Raw genomic sequence first — 20949 nt, 5'->3', positions numbered from 1 at the left:
CGCGAACAGAATTAACAACAAATATTCAATAACCTAAGGCAAAAAAAGTAATATTCTACACTAAAATTAAGAAATCTGAAAGGTATAACCAACGTTATGATGTAAAGAGAGTCTGCTCTTTAGTGTTGGAAAAATAACATATTAACATAATACAGGAATATTACATGGATAGTAAGTACATGTATTAATGTTGGTAACATATCCCCCAACGTGTCGGTGTCCTAGTTTTTCAAAAAATCATGTGTCCGTGTCCCATATCCATATCCGTGCTTCTTAGTAGAGTCCAGTATAGCCTCCACATGCAGAAACCATGAACATAAGCCAGAGAATGAACCCACGAAATGATGAATTATTAAAAAATTGGGCATGGTACAAAACCAAACCTTATTATAACTTTCAGCTCCCTCGGAATTTTGTTTTCCACTGCATTTAACATTTTGAGAATACATTTTTCTGTTTCTTTTCTCCCCATGACGGTTGATATCCCAATTGCTATCTGCAATAAATGAAAACAAGTTCTTTCTCATTTAATCCACCTTTAGTACTCATGAATAAGTGAAAAGACCCGAGTAGTGAAAACACAATCACAAACACCATAATGTAATTGGCAAAAATATCCAAACCTTTTGGAGCATGCACCATCTTATAGGATTTTGATCCATACTCCAGAGGTGATATCAAAGATGCAGAACGCACACTTGAGCTTTCCGCTTGTAATATTGGACTAGCATTCTTCCCCTGTGTTCAGAATTGTCATTATACAGACAGTATATTCGAGCTTATCCTTTCAGCAAAGTAAATAATCAACAATCATAGCAAAAAAAAAAAAAACACAACATCAGCAGAAAATAGAGTATAAAAATCTTAATTGAACACCGACAAACCAAAAGAATGGTACAAGAGCCTCGTGCGGGGAAAAACTTTAGAGTTTCAATGAGATACTGAAAGTATGAGATATTAGAGAGTCAACCAAAAACTGTACACCAGAATTACTCCTGGCTCTACGATAGACATATTCTTGGGCAAATAGAATCACAAAAAACTGAACAGGGGCAACCGAACAAAAACAAGTATTTCTGGACAAAGTGATTGGGGAACAAATGTATACGTATACGTACCAAATAAAGACCCAAACATCCAGATAGCCAAAACCAGTTACCATGGCCCCTGCTAAACAACCAATTACTCCAAAAGCTTTTATTTTTATTTTCTATTTTTTCCAAGGAAAAAAAGTGGAGGAGGGGGTTACTGGGCATAGCTACCCTCCCTTGGGTGTGAACATAGGGACTCCAGACTCCCGGTGGGCCCCGGAAGTGATCAAAGGGCCGTAGCAACTTTCGCCTAACCAAAGACTAGTGGCCACAGCCGGACTTCCCAGGAGGACAAAGTCCGAGAGGGCATCGTTCGCACGACTCGAACCTGTGACCTCCTAGCCACCCAAACCCTGTGGGAGTGAGCCATGAGCCACTAGGCTACAACCCCTGATGGTAATAGCCCCAAAAGCTTAAGCTATTAGAAAATGAGCTAAACCGTGTTCATCAAGCTCTAAGGCAGATTTAATTTTAGGGAATGATGGTCAATTCCAGTGGAGATTGATTACTTTAAATAGTCTTAAGAAGTTCATGAACTTGACCAAAACAGGAAGGTAATTAAATCTTACAACGAGTATAAAGCACAAACTGCCTAATATTAACAATAGCACAAACTGCCTATTATTAACAACAGCACAAACTCTCCAAAAAAAAAAAAGAGAAAGCCACAAGGAGCTTGAAGAAAAGATCTAACTTGCAAGTCAAACAGGTCATTCTAAAAGGTAATTGATCAAGGAGCTATGGGCTAGTTGTTCTATTCTGTTACCAACCTAGGGCGTGTTTTTGGTTGTGTTTATCGTGCATTTCACCTCTTGGACTGCGGAAAATGTTTACAAATGTTTACTTTCTAGGCTATGTGTGTCATGCGTTCTTTTTCAAATTTGCGGCACTAGGTTCTTAGCTGCCTTGTTGCACACTTTGGGGCTGCATTGAGCTTCATTGTATATCAAAAGTCAATATAGGTAAACCAAACAATGCTGCTAGTTGATTCACATAAATGATTCTTATTGTATTAATGGAAATGGTGTTGCTATTTGTAACCATCAAACAAATTAATCACTAAAAACTTATCAAGAGATGCACTTGAAATAAATTTATGAATAACTTGAGTTTCTTCTACCATCTTATAGCAGGTAGACACTATAAAAGGTAAGTATAGGATATGATGAGGTTACCACTACCCATATTGCAAACACTTAATAGTAAATTTCTTGTGAAACTTGTGGGAGTAATATGAGCACCAGAAATTAAGCATGAATCAGGGCGGATCCAGTTTCCAGGTAAACAATCAATGAAAAGCAAAACTGGAGCAGACTTCTAAGCTAAACTGCCTCACCAACAAAAGCATACACAGCATGCTCAATGCGTACGGGACGGAAAGAGATGGGGACAGAGAGCTTATTCCCAGTTAAAACCCCTCATTGTCGTAGTCTTCGAACTGGCAGGGCCACTCAGTGATAAAGGAGGTAGGGGTGCAGCCTTTTCTACATCTGTGTTTGTGTTTTAGGTAGAACAAATCTTAAATTTATTTATTTATCTTTGTCTGAGAATTGCTGATTCAACTTCAAAATAAGTTGAAAACCTGCTACAGTTAACGAGCACATTTGAGTCCATGCGGTTCATTCAGTTAGCTTCAATGCAGCTACAACGGCCAACTAGCATTCAAGCCTATAATGCTGACTACTTCTACCTCCTCTCACAATACATAATATTATGCATATATGTTCCTATTCTATCGTCGACCCGTTTGAAAGAAAAGAGCATGTCATCTACCTGAAGACAACGCCTCAAAGTAATAAAATTAGTATTTAAGGCCACAAAAAAAATGATGATACGAAGAATAACCACCTTTGAGCTAAGGAGAGGGAAAAAGGAAAGTTTAGTTCGTATTGCGGTGTACAATAATACATCATAATGGTTAGTACGAGCATTAACAATAACATGAATACAACATCATCCATGCATGACAACCATGAAGCAAGCATAACAAAGTTTCACAGGGGGCAATGCAATAAGGAGCAATCATATACTGAAAATTTTTAAACATTATCATCCACATGCATAATGCATTGCTGCGTCACCTTATACATGAAGCAATATTAAGTACAAAAGGGTTCTTTTGATACAGACATGATAGTATACGAATACGATGTTCCCGTAGATGAAAAAAGAAACTTGTAAATGGGCATTTGCACGCAGCTGAACTGTAAAATATATGAATACGATGTTTATATAAACAAAACAAACTACAGATGTTCACAAGTAACACAACCAATTATTGCAAAAATATTGTTAACATTCATCTATTACAGAATCCATTTCCAATGACATTCAATGACACTCATTTACCTTCAAGTATGAAGAAAGAGCATCGGCTAAATTGGGTTTCGTCATATATGGGGACAAACCATATCTCTTGCACAATTCTTGAAGCTCTTTTTTGGAAAGGCTGAGATATAAATCCTTGCCATCCCTATTTTCCATCAGTCCGAACCTACAGAATAACAGTTAAAACTCAAATTAGGTCAAGACTTGAGATATGTAAGCTATGCAAACTAGGATTCAAAGCATCACACTTATCTCTATTGGATTCTGGCTGCTATAGTATTCACAATGATATTACACACTCATGAAACTATGTGATTTGGTTTATGAGACCCCTTTTGTCCCACCTAGCAGAACAAGAACTCCACTTTTATCCAGGTAATAGTTCATTACAATTGAAAATATCAACGAAATAAGACACTGAAGACATGTAGTGACGTCAATACATCATTAGGCCTAACACATACGATCATGTCATCTGTCTACTGTACATCAATGGTTTTGCCCAAACAAGCCCTCATGGCTGAAACATAACATCCCCCAATATTGGTAGTCACTGTTTCATAACCAAGCTTATAACAAACTATGGTGTTTGTTACCACTAGCTTATCTGCTAATTTGCTTGTCATTCTGAGTGATGGTAAACTGATAACAATAAGCAAAGAAAATAGTGCCAACCCATCTTATTTGTTCATTTGCTAGTATGGGAGATCAAATCAACCCTAAAATCTAGGTAACTAATTACGAGTTAATGCTACAACTTTCATGCCGACTAAAACTCGTCACTTTTATCTCCCTTAACCAGATCATACATAAGTGCTCCTATAAATCAACACAACAAAATGTGGAGATATGAGACATACAGCTGTTATGTCAAGAGAAGCCATGCTAATTGATTCCTCATTTTACTGGAAAATACTACATCAATACACGAAAGATTAGTAAGCTGAAAAAATCTGGCAGAACAAGCCTGGCCCGGCTTCATCTTAACTGGGTGTTCAAGAATTAAGATGGGTGTTCTGCTATAATCAGTTCCAATAATCTGCCGAGATGAGGGCAGAAAAGAAATAACAGGTTAAGTGCAGTTAAGGTCGTTCCTGATACTTCAAATCCAAACACTTCTAACCAAAAACCAGTCCTAGTCAAGCCAAGAGACTATCTTGAAGAAACCCACTTCACAGCAAAAATTAGCAATAATTATAGACTTAGACCTGATGAATAAGACTACCAAATTAATTTATGCATCCTCTGAATGAATTTTTTCAATTTCCATCCTTTTTCCTCCAAGATAAAGTCAATAGCCACTAAGTATGTAACTACATGATGTAACCTAAGTCAATATTCAGTAGTTCGAACTTCAAACATGCCACATGAAGTAAAATAAAATGGAAAATACAAATCAGCTCACATTCCAAGAGGGGATGAGAAAACAAATAAGTGTTTGTCCTCAATAAGGTCTTGGAAGTTCAAATCCAAGTGGAGTTTTGCATGGTCATTAACTTCAGGGCCTTAGAAATAGTTGAGGTCATGCTAGCTAGCCCTAGTGTTGCAAACAAACCAAGCTGCCCGCAAGCAGCTCGTGGCATGACTCGTTGAGGCTGGGCTCAGCTCAGCTCAACTCGACTCGTTTAGTAATCGAGTCAAGCTTGAGCTCAGGTTTTAGGCTCGTTTGCCTAGCTCAACACTCAAAAGCTTGGCTTGGCTCATTTAAAGATGCTCGTTAAGGAAAGTAGCCAAGCTCGGCTCTCGTTTGTAAACAGGCTGAGCTCGAGCTCATGTTTTTGACTCGTTTTGTAAACAAGCCAAGCTCGAACACTATAAAGCTGGGATTGGCTCGTTTGCCTGGCTGGCCCAGACATCCGGTTACCAGAAAAAGAACAACCACCTACTCAATCTATGTCCCCTGTTTGGTAGCCACGAAAACGGGGGGGGGGGGGGGTGGTAATCGAAAGCTTAAAACTTGAAATTTTCCACTCAACTGAAACTGGGTTAAAAGAATCAAGCTCATTGCTCCACTCTCTCCATATTCCAACCATGAAACACCTATCCTACAAAAGATTCTTTTCAAATTCCTTTCTCACTTCTCAGCTATTTTCAACATTTTCTCATCGACCAAACAAAGCTCAACAAGAAAGCAGATAAGAATCAGAGTGAGGCGTACCTGATTGGGTATTTTTACGGGAAGCTTAGCCAGAAAATTGACGGGAAGGCGAGGGCATGGTATACGTATGCTTCAAGCTGAGAGGGAGAGAGAGAGACTCTGAGTCGGCGACTTTTGGCTTCTCGCTATTGACCACCGACGTTGGAGTTGATAAATGAACCATTGTTTGAATTTGAAATCGATTATGGCTTACGGCATGGGGAATAAAATTCATTTCACTAAGATTTTTATTTTTTATTTATTTTTAATTTTATGAGATAACTCATTCTTTTAAAGCTCGTTAATTTTTCATATGGAGTTCGAACGAGTCGTAACTCAGATCATTTCGACAGAAGATGTTTACAAAATTAAAACTAGATTGTCTCGTGATCGTGTTTATTAAACCATCGCTTGTTCGGCTCGTTCATTTTGACTCGACAGAGCCTGATAGGAGTTTTTTTTTTTTTTTGGTGACGAGTGTTACTGTGTTAGGTCTACCTTGTTCGTTTTGGATTTTGAGGAAAATTTTTAAGAATAATGAATAAAGAGAGAGATAGAAAAAATTTATTAAAGATCATGTACAGGATTTGGAGTCCCGAAAACGAACAAGCCAATTGTAGAGTATATAATATAGACTACAGAACTGTAAACACAATGTGGTTATTTGTTAGGAGTTTAACTTAGTTTAATTTTGAACAAAAAGTCAATAAATTTTCTCCTTACTGGGGAACTTATCAAAACATGAGGAGATTAATCAATGCTCCTGGGGCACCATCGGTAGTACCTTAAACCTCTCTTCTACCTTACATTTGGTGTGAACGTCACGTGATGGTGCCCACACAGACATAATTAATTTTTTTTGACGCTTCCATGGTAAGTCCCTTTCTTAGTGCAATGGATTCAGATTTAAATAAAGCAGGGGGCCCAATGACAAGTTGTCGCTTGACTTTTGAGTTCAAAATCACCTTTCGAAATTTTGCGCTTCCAAGATCCAAGTTTAGATTGCATTCTTTTGTCCTTATCTTGAGAATTTTGTTTTTACCTGAATTTTTTTTGAATTTGTTAGTTTTGCGCCAAACTTTTATCAGCTATTGATTCGTTTCAACGAGAAGAATCGAAAAAGTAAAATTTCTTCACATTTACCCAAGTATTTTAAGAAATAACCACCTTTTTTAGAGGAAAAAGTCACTAAAAAGTAATTGTTTTTCAAAATACTTGGGTAAATATGAAAAAAAATTTACCTTTCTGATTCTTCTCATTAAGACGAATCAATAGCTGACAAAAGTTTAGCGCAAAACTAACAAATGCGAAAAAATTCAAATAAAGACGAAATTCTCATTTTAAATTTAAGTTTAAGTTAATGCCAAAAGAATACAAAGTGAAATCTGGAGGATTTCGAATTTAAACAAAGATAACTTTACTTTATTTCAGAAGAGTAGAATAAAAGTAAAGTATAACTTCTTCTTTTTTGTTTTCGGTACAAGTTTAGTAGTAACTTTTTTTTTTTTCTTTTGAACAGAGTGTAGTAGTAAATTTGACAGATGCTTTCAAGCTCTCCCACGAGGATGGTAAATGCATGTATAACTGATTCAGCTCCGATCTTTCGATCCTGATCTGAAACAAGCTAGCTTACCATTTTGAATTCCATGGACTTTCCATGCACCATCCTCCTGAGTTCCGACACCGACGTTATTCCCTCCATTCCAAATTCTTGATATTTTACGGTTTTACGTGTAACTTCAAATGGCCCTTATCTCTCAATGTACAGGCAAACCAAGGACTAGAAAACAAAAAGAAAAGTGACAAACTGGTATCATGGCCTTTTGCTCCTACTGTCCTATTAGGGTTGGGAAACCCAAGGAAAAATTGATCATTTTTCTTCCTGAATGAGATGATTTGTTTACCAAAATTTGTCCCCTTTAATGGCCCATCAAATGCCATTAGGTCCCGTTCCAGAACACCTTTTTAAAAAATAAGTATTTATTTCATATTTTTAAACTTAAAAATAATGTAAATGAAAAATAATTTTTCAATTTTTTTTGCACTGTATTAAAGATCTCAATGAGATCTTTCAAACAAGATCCATACTGATAGGAAAATTATTTATGTAAGCACATGATTTTTGAGCTTGAAATTGCCTTCTTAAAAAATAAGTACTTATTCTCCTTTCCGGAACGGAGCCTTAGTATGATTGTTGACTAAATTCCCGTTTGACTTAATTTTAGATACTTATGCCTATTTTTTGGCTAAATAGACAAAAGTAACTTATTTTTTTGCCTTCATTTAAAAAATTCACATTTGTTAGTTTTACTTCGATTTTTGTGGATTATTGTGTTGGCATAGCAAGAGGAATCTAAAAAGTTAAAATTAACATTGAAAGTCAATTTTTTTTTGAATAAAGATAAAAAGTTGGCTTGGTGACTTATTTTTATCTTCATTCAAAAATTTTGATTTCGATCATAAATTTTTACTTTTTAAATTCCTCTCATTATGATGAAGCAATAATCCACAAAAAATTGATAAAAACTAACAAATGCGGAAAAAAAGTTGAATAAGCAAAAAAAAATCCAAATGAATTATTTAGCCAGAAAGTCTGTTCATACAGACTATTAGTGAACAAATTGCGCACAGATATTGTTGTGGGGTCCATCACAAGTCCCACACTAATGATCTGAGCTATTCATTAAAAGTAAAATATTTTTTTAAGAGTTTAAATGAAAAATCAGCTTAATCTGATATCTATAGATGCTCGATCCAATCGTCTAACTTTTCATTCAAATTTCAGGATATGAAAAGTTAGACGATTGGATTGAGCATCTAAGAATATCTGATTTAGTTGATTTTTCATGAACACCCTCGAAAAAAATATTTTACATTTAATGAACTGCTCGGATATTTTTTTTTGAGACCCGTACCTCAACAAAAATTGTGCACAAATTATCAGTGTGTATACCAGGGTTCTTATTTAGCCAAAATGCCCCTTGTTATATTCTCTTACGACCCTTGGAGATTAAAACGAAGGGACAAACACAAAAACTGTGAACAACAATTCAGAGAGCTACGAAGAGTTCATGTGTTGAAAATAAAACATGAAAAACCAACATGATCCTACATAATGAAAATCGAAAAAATTCATTCCCAGAAGCGTTCAGGTAATAATAACAGATCAAGGCTACAATGAAACAGATGAATAACACCCATTACTCCGCACGCTCCAAAAATGAAGTCGCCGGCATTGCGATTCTGTCGCCTTATCGTGCCCGCGATCGCGACCGCAAGAAAGCCCCTCAGCATGCATACATGCGGTCCAAGGTGTACGGCTCTCCAACCGAAGACGATGGGGTCCCACGCTAGACTCAAGGCGGTATAAACGAGGAGCCTGGATGCGAAAAGCGTGGGTTTTGGGGGCGGCCCATTTTCCGCCCATGCGAACCAGGAGCCGAGGCCCATAACAAGAGACGAGAAGACGAAATTCGCGTCCATTATCCAGGGCGTTAGGAACCAAGAAGGCCTAGCCGAGGCCCTCTCGGCAGAACGGAGGAAGAAGACGTCCGCGAGATGTAGAGATGCGGGCAATACTGCTATGGCCAAGGACAAGAATCCGTGTCGCGCAATGGCGGCTCTCCACCTCAACATTCTGCCTCTCATTGAGGTTTCCTCAATATAGTCCTCGTACTCATCTTCATTATCATTATCGTCGTCAGTGTTTTCATTAGGATCGATGATAGTGGAATCGTCTCCGATTCGATGGCGAAGGCTTTCTGTTGCCATAGAATAATTTGAACAGCCAAAAACTATATATATGTGTGTGTGTGTGTGTGTGTGGTGGGGGGTGGGGTGGAATGAATTGAGTGTTTTAAGGCATTTCTTGTGAGGCCAACGTTGAATCCCTACGATTGAGGTAAAGCATGCATTTTATTTGCCCATAACTTTACCTGAATTTTGATTTTATTCTCAAAAGGAAAAAAAAAAGGAGAAGAAATCAAAGCTTTTCTAAAATTGGTAAATTGATCAGTACCTGGTGTAGGATCAAGATTGTGATCAACCGAAAAAGAAGGTTTGGACGGCATTTCAAATGAGGTTCAAATGTACATAACCCGTTTGCTAAATGATACTAGTAACAAAATCAAGTGTTGTTAATTAACATTGCACTCTATATCTTGTTGTTTGTAAATTATGGGTTTTGACTATGTTTTAGCTATTGAGCGCTCACGGTACTACGACGTTACCTTGGTATTCGAATGCCAGGTATATGTATTGAAGGAGCAGCGAAGGACCATACGGATAAAGGTGAAGAGACGATAACCGAAGAAGAAAATGTCGAACCCCGGATGTTGTACCCTTAGTTGTTCTGTAATTTAAATTAAGTATTTTGAAACTGTACGGCAAAGTATTTTGGCATAGTATTGCCTTTGGAACATTAATGCCTTGTCATAGAAAATCATTTTGAAATAATGTTCAAATAATGTCTCCGAAAATCAGAGCGTTACAGAAACCTTTGGGCTAGCAAAGAGCATTCTGCAAAATAGGTTTGGAGGATGATAACCTTGCGCTTATACAATACTAGCAGTAAAGATCAACAACTAATTTGGATACGCGCCTTTCTGTAAGTCTTTTCCTCCTAGCTAACGAATTATAATCCTTAAATAGGCGAAGGAGTGGCGTCTCTGCTGCTTGCTTCATCCTGCTCTCCCCTTCCATTTAGTTCTGCGCGCAGTGAGGCTTCCTCTAGCTGATCGCTTCGCTCCCTGAGGAAGAGGTTCAGAATGGGGCTTTCTTTCCACAAGGGAGACGTCAAATAAGTCAATCGATATACGAGAAAGTCCCTTCAAACGCTTTCATTGGCCCCTCAAAAAATTCCAGCGCAGTCTTAATCGGCGACGAGTTGGTGTCTCACGTATGAAATAATAATACTTTGAATTAATACACATATACAAGTATATATACAGAAAATGTCTTAATTAAGCTCCAATAATATTTGGAAACCAGACATATGATCATCACAAAAAATCCACATATATAACAATAATATCTAACCTAACAAATAATACTTCAACCACAGACTGACAGACATATCCACACAAAATGTCTTAATTACATAGTATTATATAATGAGATTTCAAACAGAGACATATATGTATATCAACACAAAATGTCTCCCATAACAATAATATATATCTAAACATAACGTTAATCATTCCGGATCAGGTAAGGGATCCCGGATTTTGCGTTTCATGCTGATCATGATCTTAGCCGTTGGATTGTGTTTTCAATAGTCCGGATCTGCAGAAGATTTATGACCGGTCATAAATTATTTACCACCAGTTATAAACCTTCTGCAGATCCAGACCATTGAAAACACAATTCAACATTTGATAAAAGAGGTCCGTACGAAACGCAAAATCTGTAACGTTAATACTTCAAACACACCACAGACAATATCCGCTCAGAATTTCTCACATAATGGTGCATGAGTTGGCTACGCAGTTGCTTACGAGGCTGGCTGTAGCGACTGCTAGCTTCAATGCTTGGAACGCGAGTTTCCACTTGTGCTGAAAAACAAAAATCACAAAATTAAGCAACATTAAAATGCAATTATATTGTATTGGTATATAATCGATCATATTTATTTTTAAAGCATGAACATGACAAGTTTCATCAGGGAATAAAAAAACCAAACTAATCACCGATATATCGAAAACTTCAGAAATTAATTAATAAGCTTGTTTATGACGCATAAAAAATAGGTGTAATGATCTTTATGTATCAACCATAGTTTTAAATCGCGGTATCGGTCGCCGTCGCGGTATCAGTCGCGGTATATCGGTATCGGGACATATCGGTGATACGTCGCGGGAATCGGGTGTCGCGGTCGTGAATTTTTAAAAATCATCAGCAACATGTATAAAACTTGAAAAATATACTTTTGCCCCAAACATTGGCTTAAATTATCACATTTTAATTAATTTAAGATATGTAATAGCCCATTCTCTTCATGTGAAATATCCGATAATTTATCAAAACTCGCAAGTCAATAAGATTTTACAAATATGAGAAAAATGCAACATTATAAGTTTCGATATAATTGACATAAATAGAAAAAAATAAGATGAAGACATTAAAATAAACACACCATAGAGGTTTTACATTACATAATCGCTAGGCACAACTAGTTTCAAGCTCATAGCTTTTAAGTCAAACATAATTTTGCTAATACAACTTCAATGCCAGAATGAATGACGTGGGGGTACCAATACGTACATGAATGACGTGGAAGCAAATATATACATATGTGTGGAAGGAGCTCTGTTTTTTGATTTTTTCTGTTTTTTTTTTTTAGCTCTGTTTTTTGGTTTTTTCTGTTTTTTTTTTTTTTCCAGAACCGATACGTACCGGCCGTATCGGCCGTACCGGTCCAAAAATCGGTTACAGACCGATACGTATCGGGAACCGGCCGATACGCCTGTGAATTTCAATCTCACCGATATATCGGCCTATATCCGAACCGGGAGTCGAAAATTCCGGTACGAACCGGCCGATACGTACCGTATCGGCCGATATTTAAAACTATGGTATCAACTACTAACAAATTTGACAATTTCTTTGAAGACAGTTTGGCCTTAATTACTACTTTCAGGTGGCATCACTTCAAGTTTTAAAGTACTATTTACACGCAACATGGTGATCAGAGAAAAGAGTTTGGCATGGTAAAACCAAAACCATGCCAATACCGGAATTTATAACTAAAAACCAAAACCAAATTAAGCATGCGATTTTCTTGTTTTTTTATCTTACAAAAACCAAAATCACAAGTACTGGTTTGGTTAGGTTTTACACCAAATCCGAGCGAGTTCATACCGCCGGTGTATATAATTTATTCTCTTTGAAAAAATATCGGTTTGTTTATGTAACAAACCAATCTTAAACAAGTTTATAACAAATGAAACCCAGACTCAAATAGGTTTAGTTTGTTTAGCAACCCTAAATACACACAGATGCTGGCAATTAAGGTACTTTTTTAATAATAAAATATAGAATATTTTTCCTCATCAAAAAGTAAGATACTCACCTCGCCGCCGTGGTGTGGTGGTGCATAAGGAACAATAGCATTGGTTGTGGATGCTGCAACTTTAGATGACGGTAGATGGAGCCAGAAAGGGATTGGTAGGTATGGTCGCTCCTACAAGAAGAAGAAAAAAACACTATTATTATATGTAAAAAATAATAATTCTCATCAAAGTATATAGGCTCGCCCTTGTATAGAATTTTAAAAAAAAAATTATAATAGTAACTTTTGAAATACAAGGATAAAAAAAATACGGAGAGCCGTTGAAGGTTTAAAATTTTTTTTTACAGATATTAACAACGAAGTCTCTGATAAAAAAAAAGAAAAAAGAAAAAAGAGAAAATTTCTTTTATATTCCTTCGACTTTGACCAAAAATTCATTTTGATTCTTCACCTTTCAATTTCAACATAAAAATACTTCGACTTTCCAATTTTTTTCAATGTCATCCTTTAGGGATATATACACATATACACGAAAAATAGGGTGTTTGGATCAAGCACTCTATACACATTGGATGCCGTTGATTCCCGTGTCAACCCCCTTTTTTTTTTTTTTTTAGAATTTTTGGACGGCTCGGATTGGCCGTCCAGTGGCCGGAGACGGCCCGGTAGCATGACTCAAAGAAAACGGATTCCTTCTAAATGATGACATTGAAAAAAATTGGAAAGTCGAAGTATTTTTATGCCGAAATTGATAGGTGAAGGATCAAAATAAATTTTTGATCAAAGTCGAAGGAATATAAAAGAAATTTTCCCAAAAAGGAAAACAACGTAACGTAGCCTAAAATTATAGGAGCATTTGTTTGAAGTAATTTTTCGTTGTTCAATTACCTGACGCTGCCGTATCGAATGAGTCCTGGCCCTGGCAATTCCTCGCTTCCCCTGGAGGGCCAGCAAAGCATAGTTATCCAAGAACTGGTTACGCTCATGGGAATGAATAAACAATCCCTTCTCAAAACACTTCGGACAAACGAAGATTACGTTGTTGTTGTCACTTTGGTAGCACTTGGAGCAAGTGAAATACATGCCCGCAATGAAAACATCGCACCCGTGACAAAAAGGCCTTCCACTCTGGATTATGTAGAAAAGAGCCAGTACTTCCGCAAATCCTAGGGTTCCACTCCTCTTCTTGTCGAGAGTTTTGAAGAAATCGCGATTGCACATTTTCGCATGGCCTTCTTGCCGCATAAACTCTAGGAATTCGTGGAGACTCACTTTCCCGTCATTGTCATGATCGATGTCTTTGAAGAATTTATGTGCTGCATCTCTCACGGCCGGTGAGCATGATTTGTAATAGATGTTAGCCGTCTTGATCAACTCCTCCATCACGGCCTAAACAACAAAATAATATAGAGGTCGAGAAACAAAATTTAAAAGTAGCTAGCATTTATTATTTTAGGGATGTCGTATCGGTTGATGAAGAGGTATCTATATTTACTCTGTAATTCAGATTTTATTTTCGGTTTATACGTCAAGAACGAAACTTCTTTTTAAACTGATTAAGAATGAACTAGATCGATTTCGATAGGATAAAAAAAAATTGTGAGACGCATTTTACTTATAATTTATAACATTTATGGAAATATATGATAATATCTGAAACTCGATTATAAATTGGTCATAAAATTCCTTTTCTTCAGTAAAACCATAAACTATCCAATTAATGGATTAGGAATTCAAAACTATATAAAACATCCAAAGAAAAAATTATCTTAACTGGTCCTATGTACTTTAACTCACATTCATGCAATGAATATAGATAAACTTATCATAAAGTCATGGAAAAAAAATTCAAAATATTTCTTAGTCCATGGTAAATTCATCACAAATATGTCACCATTATTATGGCATCATAAATTTGTCATAAAGGTAAATAACAAAAATTTCAAGAACTGTGTTTTTGTAAACTTATAAGTTTGAAACTTATTTCGGCATTTTTTACTTTTTCTAATTTTTTGTTTTGCTTTTCATCGTAATTTTTGGAATTAATTGTTCGTCTTGACAAGCGAAATCAAAAAACTATAAAAATATGGACCGATATTAAAAAAATTTAAATAAGATGGCACTTTAGACAAATAAGACAGCTATTTGATTTTTTTTTTCAATGAACTTTTTTTGCTTTCATTCATAATTTTGTACTTTTTATACTTAGTTCATCGAGACAGATGATTTATCCAGAAAATATCACTTGAATCTAAGAAAAATTCAGAAAAATATGAAGAAAATACACAAAACGAAGAAGAAAAATAAGGTTACAAGAATGGAGTAAAAACAACCAACATGTGAAAATGAAAACCATATTCAACATACTATATAGTTATATCAACAGATAAATGGAAATAAAACATTATACTTCCTAATTTTTACTCCCTCCATCTTAAAATTACAGTCAACTAATTAAAAAACACTTACAAATTTCAAATACAAAAAATAAAATACTTTTGTACATAATGTTTTGAATTTTTTCGCAAGTGTTTATGTTTCTCTCTCTCTCTCTTTTTTGATCTGCTATATTTCTCTTCTCTTCAACTCCCACTTCTTTGGGACAAAAAAATCAAAAAATAATATTGACTACTGTTACCTCCCCTCTTTATGTCTATGAAAAAGGATTTAGGAAAAATAAAATTTGGAGATCTGTTAACCACAAAATTAAAAACCATTGATTGAACTCACCTAATTTGGAGATCCTTTAATTCCTCTTGCTTTTCCTTCTTTGTCGAGTTTTTCTTTTCTTCTCTTTTTTTTTTTGTTTTCTTCAGTTGTTGTGCGTAAGTGTGTGTATATATATAGATAGATTGAGAGAGAGAGAGAGAGAGAGAGAGAGAGTAAAGTACGTTCAAACCACCTAGGTGGTAGCCTAGTTGGTGGGAGTCACCACCTCTCTTTAACAACTGCATAGGTTCAAGTCCCGGGGGCACATGTGTACAGGCACCCGGTGGTGCCATTAAAAGGCTTTGATTCGAACCCATAGTTGGACCGAAGAGGAGGATCTCTCGCCGCTATGCACAGGTGGTACCGTGGTGATGGTCCATCCCCCTAGACGGTAGCTATGGGTCGAATCGGACATTCCACGGCGGGTCGGGAGCCCCTATGGTCACACCTAGGAAGAAGTTGCTACGTTACTCGTTCCCTCCCACCCTTTTTTATTATAAAAAAAATAAAGTAAAGTACGTTTTTTTTTTTTTTTTGAAGAGGTCAAAGTACGTTCAGTCTATGACAGAAGCAAAATGTATATTTTAAATCACTTTCAATAATTGAAAAGATCACGCGCGCGCGGTTCGAATAAAATAAAAGCATAATTTGAGGTGTAAACAGTAGGTAGTTCCGTAGTTGACTTTACAATCAAAAGAAAGTACTCCGTAAAACATTTAATATGAGACAAATCCCGTAAAATGTAAATAATAATTAAAAAAAAGAATCGCAAGTTTGTAGGGCTTTTTTATACAGATGGTTTCCAAAGTATTTTAAAATGTCAATTTGGTCCCATTATACAAATCGCATCTATATATTACATCCTCAACGTTTACAATGTACGTTTAAATGGTTCATGAGACTAACTTCCATTGGTGTTCACTGTCAAGTGTAGGGGTATTGATGAAACTTTGTCTTTAAACTTCGGCTAATTTTTACCAATGGTCCCCAAACTATTAGCGAAATGGTAATTTGGTCCTCAATATATAAACCGTGTCTTACTTTTTGACCATACAAAAATTAACCCGGATCACTGAACAGAATGGGTTGTGGCAAGAACATTTTTGGGAAAATAATCCTATCCTGAGCAACGCACAACCATAACCACTGCCGCACATCCACCTCGACTGTCATAATGCATCTTCCCTGTCACCTCCCAACCAGCAAATACCACAGTCGTCACCTAACCTCGATGTCTAAAGCTCTATTAATCGAAAAATTCTAGATTCATGCAACATCCTTCTGAAACATAGAAAGTCGTCATATCTACTCCTCTTGTTGCCTATTCGCCATCACTATTTCAACGACCACCATTTGTGTCTATTCAATCACATTTTGCTTGTGTGTGTGTGTGTGTGTGATGTGCGGGCAGCATCGGAAGGCAAGGGGAACGAGCATGGTGGCGTGGTGGCTAGTGCAAAAGGGGAGCGATGACTAACCCTGTGATGTTCTGATAGTTAAGGGTGGAGAATGTGCTGACTTGTAATGGTTGTTGGTAATGGTGGCCAATATTGGTTAGGGTTTTGATTTGGATCCTACGGGTTGTGCGAATGGAGAAGATAAGTGGCATTTTGTAGTTTATTTGATAAAAAATGTGATTTGTACGTTGGGACCAAATTGACATTTTGTTAATACTTTGAGGACCATTTAAACGTGTATTGTAAACGTTAAGGATGCAATAGACGTTTGGTGAAGCATCATGCTTCTGTACCTATCTTGTCTGATCCAATTAACAATAGAGAGTTCTTTCACTTTGTTTTTAAATTGGGTTGATCACTTGTCAATCCTTAGGCTTGAATAGCCTATGATTATTATGGGATAGGGTGCCAACTTAGTTGAGATGTTGTTCACACTTTATGATGCTATCTTTTATTGCCCTTAATATGTTGTACTCCACTCTCTCTATTAATAATATTCCATTTTTCGCCGTTCAAAAAAAGGATGCAATAGACACGATTTGTATACTGAGAATCAAATTGACATTTCGAAAATACTTTGGGGACCATTCGTATAAATAAGCCGGTTTGTAGTGATGATATCACTTGAGCGATGTCATGGAGGTGATGTGCGGTGAACCTCACCAAAGAGGTAAGGCGGCGATTCCAGGTCATGAAAACGTGAAAACAGAGGTAAGCTCCTCCCTTAAATTACCATAATCTAGTTTTGTAAATTACAGATTTTGTCATGAACCTTCCTCTATAATTAGGGTCATCTCACACTACATGACAAATTAAATTGCCTATAGCAGCATTTCGGAAATGTCAAGAAAGACCCGACAAACGCCCATAAATGTTTTAACGGAGTTTTTTTGAACGCAGCGCAGCGGCTGCCATAGTCGGCTTAGGTTTCTGGCATTCATAAAGAGATGGAAATGTTTTTTTTTTTTGGAAAACATCGCGATTGTTTCATCAGTAAGAATTGCCTCTTATGCCACTTTTTTTTTTATTTAAAAAAAAGACCATAACAAGTCAACTGCTTGCATGTTTTTGAAGAGTTGCTAATTAATAAAAGCATCTGGAAATTCACTATTTTCTTGTGAGGAGGAAGAGATTATAAGAAATATTTTCAGTAATATTTGGTTGGTCCCCAAGAACAATCTTCTTTTGATTGTTGCTGAAGAAACTACACGTAGCTTATTAAGAAAAATAACTCCGAAAGTTGACTTTAATAATTGTAGGAAAATGACAAATCACATAAAACAAAATAAAAATCGTAAAATCTATAGCATAGGCATCCGCAATTACTCCAGGCCGCAAATAATTACTCCGCGAAAAATTAATCTCTGCTAATAAATAACTATCATCTGACCGTTACTTATTTTTAAGACAAATTTTATCCTAAGTCCACCCACCAATTCAAGATCCCAATGTAATTAACCTAATTAATTCCAATCTTGGTCATAGATGAATCGAATTCCAAAATCGCGAGCTAATTATAATGGTATACGTGAAAATTCATGGAATAAATTTATAAAATTAACTGCGTTAGGAACCCTACCATTCTATTAAACCGCGTTGGGAGTAAATTATTTAATTTATTATAACAATGATTATTACTACAAAACCTCGTTGGAGTAATATATATGTGGGGTATGCAGGGGGCCAATAAAAAAGATTCCGTGGAGTATATTAATTCTATTGATCACGAGTGTGAATCTATAAGATAATTAAATCATAGTACTTAGTGGAGTAGCCAATTAAGTTTTAATTCCTGACAGTATCGTGGGTTAAGTTTAAATCCTATAAAGGTACCATTTATGTATTTTACCCGACTATGTTCATTTTATATACATTGGTATGTGCATGCATGTATATATGGAAAAAGGTTTTAGGAGTTGACGTTCCCATTTGTGAAGCTAAAATAATGGCCGGGGATGAATATTGGTGATTGAATATTGAATTCAATTGGTAGAGGAAGATGTAAGATTCAAAACAAGACCTTTACATAAAATCATGAGGTAATGTAACTCATATACTGCAATACCTCTTCACACTTTTGCATAAGAAACAATATTCTCTCTTGGTTGCAAAGAGTGGATCAACATGGTTGGTTATGGTGTACAATCAATTTGTATCTATTTTGTTCCATGTTGTATTGTTAAGTTTGTATGATAAATAAGTTTCATAATCATGGTATTGATTCAATTTTTTTTCCTCATCTTTGGATGAAAGTATCAAGTAGCTCAAACGTAATGCGACAACTATATTGTGAATTGAAATTTGTTAGGATAGTTATTTAGGATTAATTAAGAAAGCTGAATAATTTAGGAAGATTGAATATTTTCTTGCTTTGAATTGATATATATATATATATATATATATATATATATATATATATATTTATATAGTACTATATATTGATTTGGGATGCATAAAGGAACGATGTAATAAGTGATTAAGTTTCAAGAATGTTATTAGGCTTATATATACAAAATAAGAGACGAAAACTTGACTTGGACTTCCAAGTAGGACCAAAACTTAATTCAAGCTAAATAATAGCACTAATTATTAGTAACAACTATTTTAATAGGTCACTCAATAATTGTAAAATCCATATGATGGACACAACCCTGGAATTAATCAACTGATTTTAGTATGTCCACAGAGTTTATATATATAATATTATATATAACTTAGTCAACATGTCTGATTTTGATGATATGTTTGGTTAAATCATTTGTCATAATAATAGGATTATTATATATAGATATATAACTTTGTCAACTCTTATGTCTAATTTTGATGATATATATGGTAATTGGTTTAGTCTACATTCCTCGTTAAGTACATCATTCTCCATAATAATAGAATTGATCATGTAATTGTTTGTTTAAAATGATGTGACTGTGGGATGATTATTCTGAAGATCCTAGTGCAAGCTGCATTCCTATGTACGTGGAAGTGCTTAATTGGTTTACTTTATTGATGATTCCACCTATCCCCTTGTGGTTTCATTCAATCTTTCGTTGGGATGTATTTTCCTTCTTTTTTCTTCTTCTTTTTGGCGGTCGATTGATGCAAGAGGTTGATTTTGTGCAGCGTCTGCGGCTTTGTTAGGTGATAATTAAAGGTGTGGCGGTTCCGGGCGTTAATAGTCTCAGGCCGTTCACGTGGCCTGCTTCGGCGGCCTTTGGAGGTCATCATTGTGATCTTGTGAGTCTGCGCCGTCTTGATTATCGCATTGGCGTCTGGTGGATCTTTCATTCTTGGCTTTGATGGGTTTTTTTTTAAATTTATTTATGGCGGTTTGTTACTTTGTAGGGTGGTGGTCGGCGGCAGCAGGGGTTGGGATGTTAGGGTTAGGTTAAATGATAGTAACAAAATCAAGCGCCGTTTACATTGCACTCTATATCTTGTTTGTAAATTATGGGTTTTGGATATATTAAGCTCCAATAATACTCTATTTGGAAGCCAGACATATCATCACAAAAAATCCACACAACAACAATATCTCACATAACAAGAGTACTTCAACCACAGACATATCCACACAAAATGTCTTACAATACATATACATACATATCCACACTTAAATAGGCTCCTTAAGTGCGGACCTCCTCATTTCTCTCATTTTCCGATTAAATTTCGATGATCCGAGCCGCTCAATGTGAGCAGAACGTGATTTTGAGGGTACCCGTGAGAAATCGGCAAAAAAAATGACCAAAAAGGGCTTGATTTGAGTAGTTTTTGTTTGAACCGTTCAATAAAAAACTGTTCGGATGAAGCTCTTCCCGACCATTTTTTTTGACGATTTCTCACTGCAACCCTTAAAATCACGTTCTGATCACATTGAGCGGCTCGGATCATCGAAATTCGATTGGTATCTATGAGGTCCGCACTTAAGCTAAGTAGGGGATCCCTCATAAGAAGGGGACTCATATACAGTGAGCTTCCTGTGAGGACCTTAAATAGGCTCCTTAAGTGCGGACCTCCTCATTTCTCTCATTTCCCGATTAAATTTCGATGATCCGAGCCGCTCAATGTGAGCAGAACGTGATTTTGAGGGTACCCGTGAGAAATCGGCAAAAAAAATGACCAAAAAGGGCTTGATTTGAGCAGTTTTTGTTTGAACCGTTCAATAAAAAACTGTTCGGATGAAGCTCTTCCCGACCATTTTTTTTGACGATTTCTCACTGC

At 36.1% G+C, this 20949-nt stretch overlaps 3 protein-coding genes across 10 annotated transcripts in view; all 3 read right to left on the bottom strand.

Moving 5' to 3' along the window:
• The window catches only part of LOC131299960 (uncharacterized), a 34549-nt gene that overhangs the window by 9911 nt on the left and 3689 nt on the right, over nucleotides 1–20949 (bottom strand). For 3 of the 7 annotated variants that reach the window (XM_058325554.1, XM_058325555.1, XM_058325556.1), the window contains exons 1-5: nucleotides 5578–5728; nucleotides 5396–5464; nucleotides 3441–3585; nucleotides 624–738; nucleotides 384–496 (exon numbers count right to left, since the gene is read on the bottom strand). In XM_058325554.1, coding sequence (XP_058181537.1) covers nucleotides 384–496; nucleotides 624–738; nucleotides 3441–3585; nucleotides 5396–5424 — 402 coding nt within the window. In that variant the 5' untranslated portion in view covers nucleotides 5425–5464; nucleotides 5578–5728. Of the gene's footprint in view, nucleotides 1–383; nucleotides 497–623; nucleotides 739–3440; nucleotides 3586–5395; nucleotides 5465–5577; nucleotides 5742–20949 lie in introns of those variants that run through there. The other 4 variants (XM_058325549.1, XM_058325550.1, XM_058325552.1 and 1 more) reach the window with 4 other exon arrangements.
• Nucleotides 8595–9377, bottom strand: LOC131299961 (uncharacterized). The gene has a single exon (XM_058325558.1). It carries the CDS (start codon nucleotides 9325–9327, stop codon nucleotides 8689–8691), a length of 639 nt encoding a protein of 212 aa, XP_058181541.1. The 5' UTR covers nucleotides 9328–9377; the 3' UTR covers nucleotides 8595–8688.
• The window catches only part of LOC131299962 (uncharacterized), a 32182-nt gene continuing 24448 nt past the window's right edge, over nucleotides 13216–20949 (bottom strand). Inside the window, exons 1-2 of one of the 2 annotated variants that reach the window (XM_058325559.1) lie at nucleotides 15296–15407; nucleotides 13222–13954 (exon numbers count right to left, since the gene is read on the bottom strand). In XM_058325559.1, coding sequence (XP_058181542.1) covers nucleotides 13346–13948 — 603 coding nt within the window. In that variant the 5' untranslated portion in view covers nucleotides 13949–13954; nucleotides 15296–15407 and the 3' untranslated portion in view covers nucleotides 13222–13345. Of the gene's footprint in view, nucleotides 13955–15295; nucleotides 15408–20949 lie in introns of those variants that run through there. The other variant, XM_058325560.1, reaches the window with a different exon arrangement.

The sequence above is a fragment of the Rhododendron vialii genome, chromosome 9a (genome assembly GCF_030253575.1).
Source record: "Rhododendron vialii isolate Sample 1 chromosome 9a, ASM3025357v1".
NCBI classification, from domain to species: domain Eukaryota; kingdom Viridiplantae; phylum Streptophyta; class Magnoliopsida; order Ericales; family Ericaceae; genus Rhododendron; species Rhododendron vialii.
This window is presented reverse-complemented; position numbering and strand designations above follow the sequence as displayed.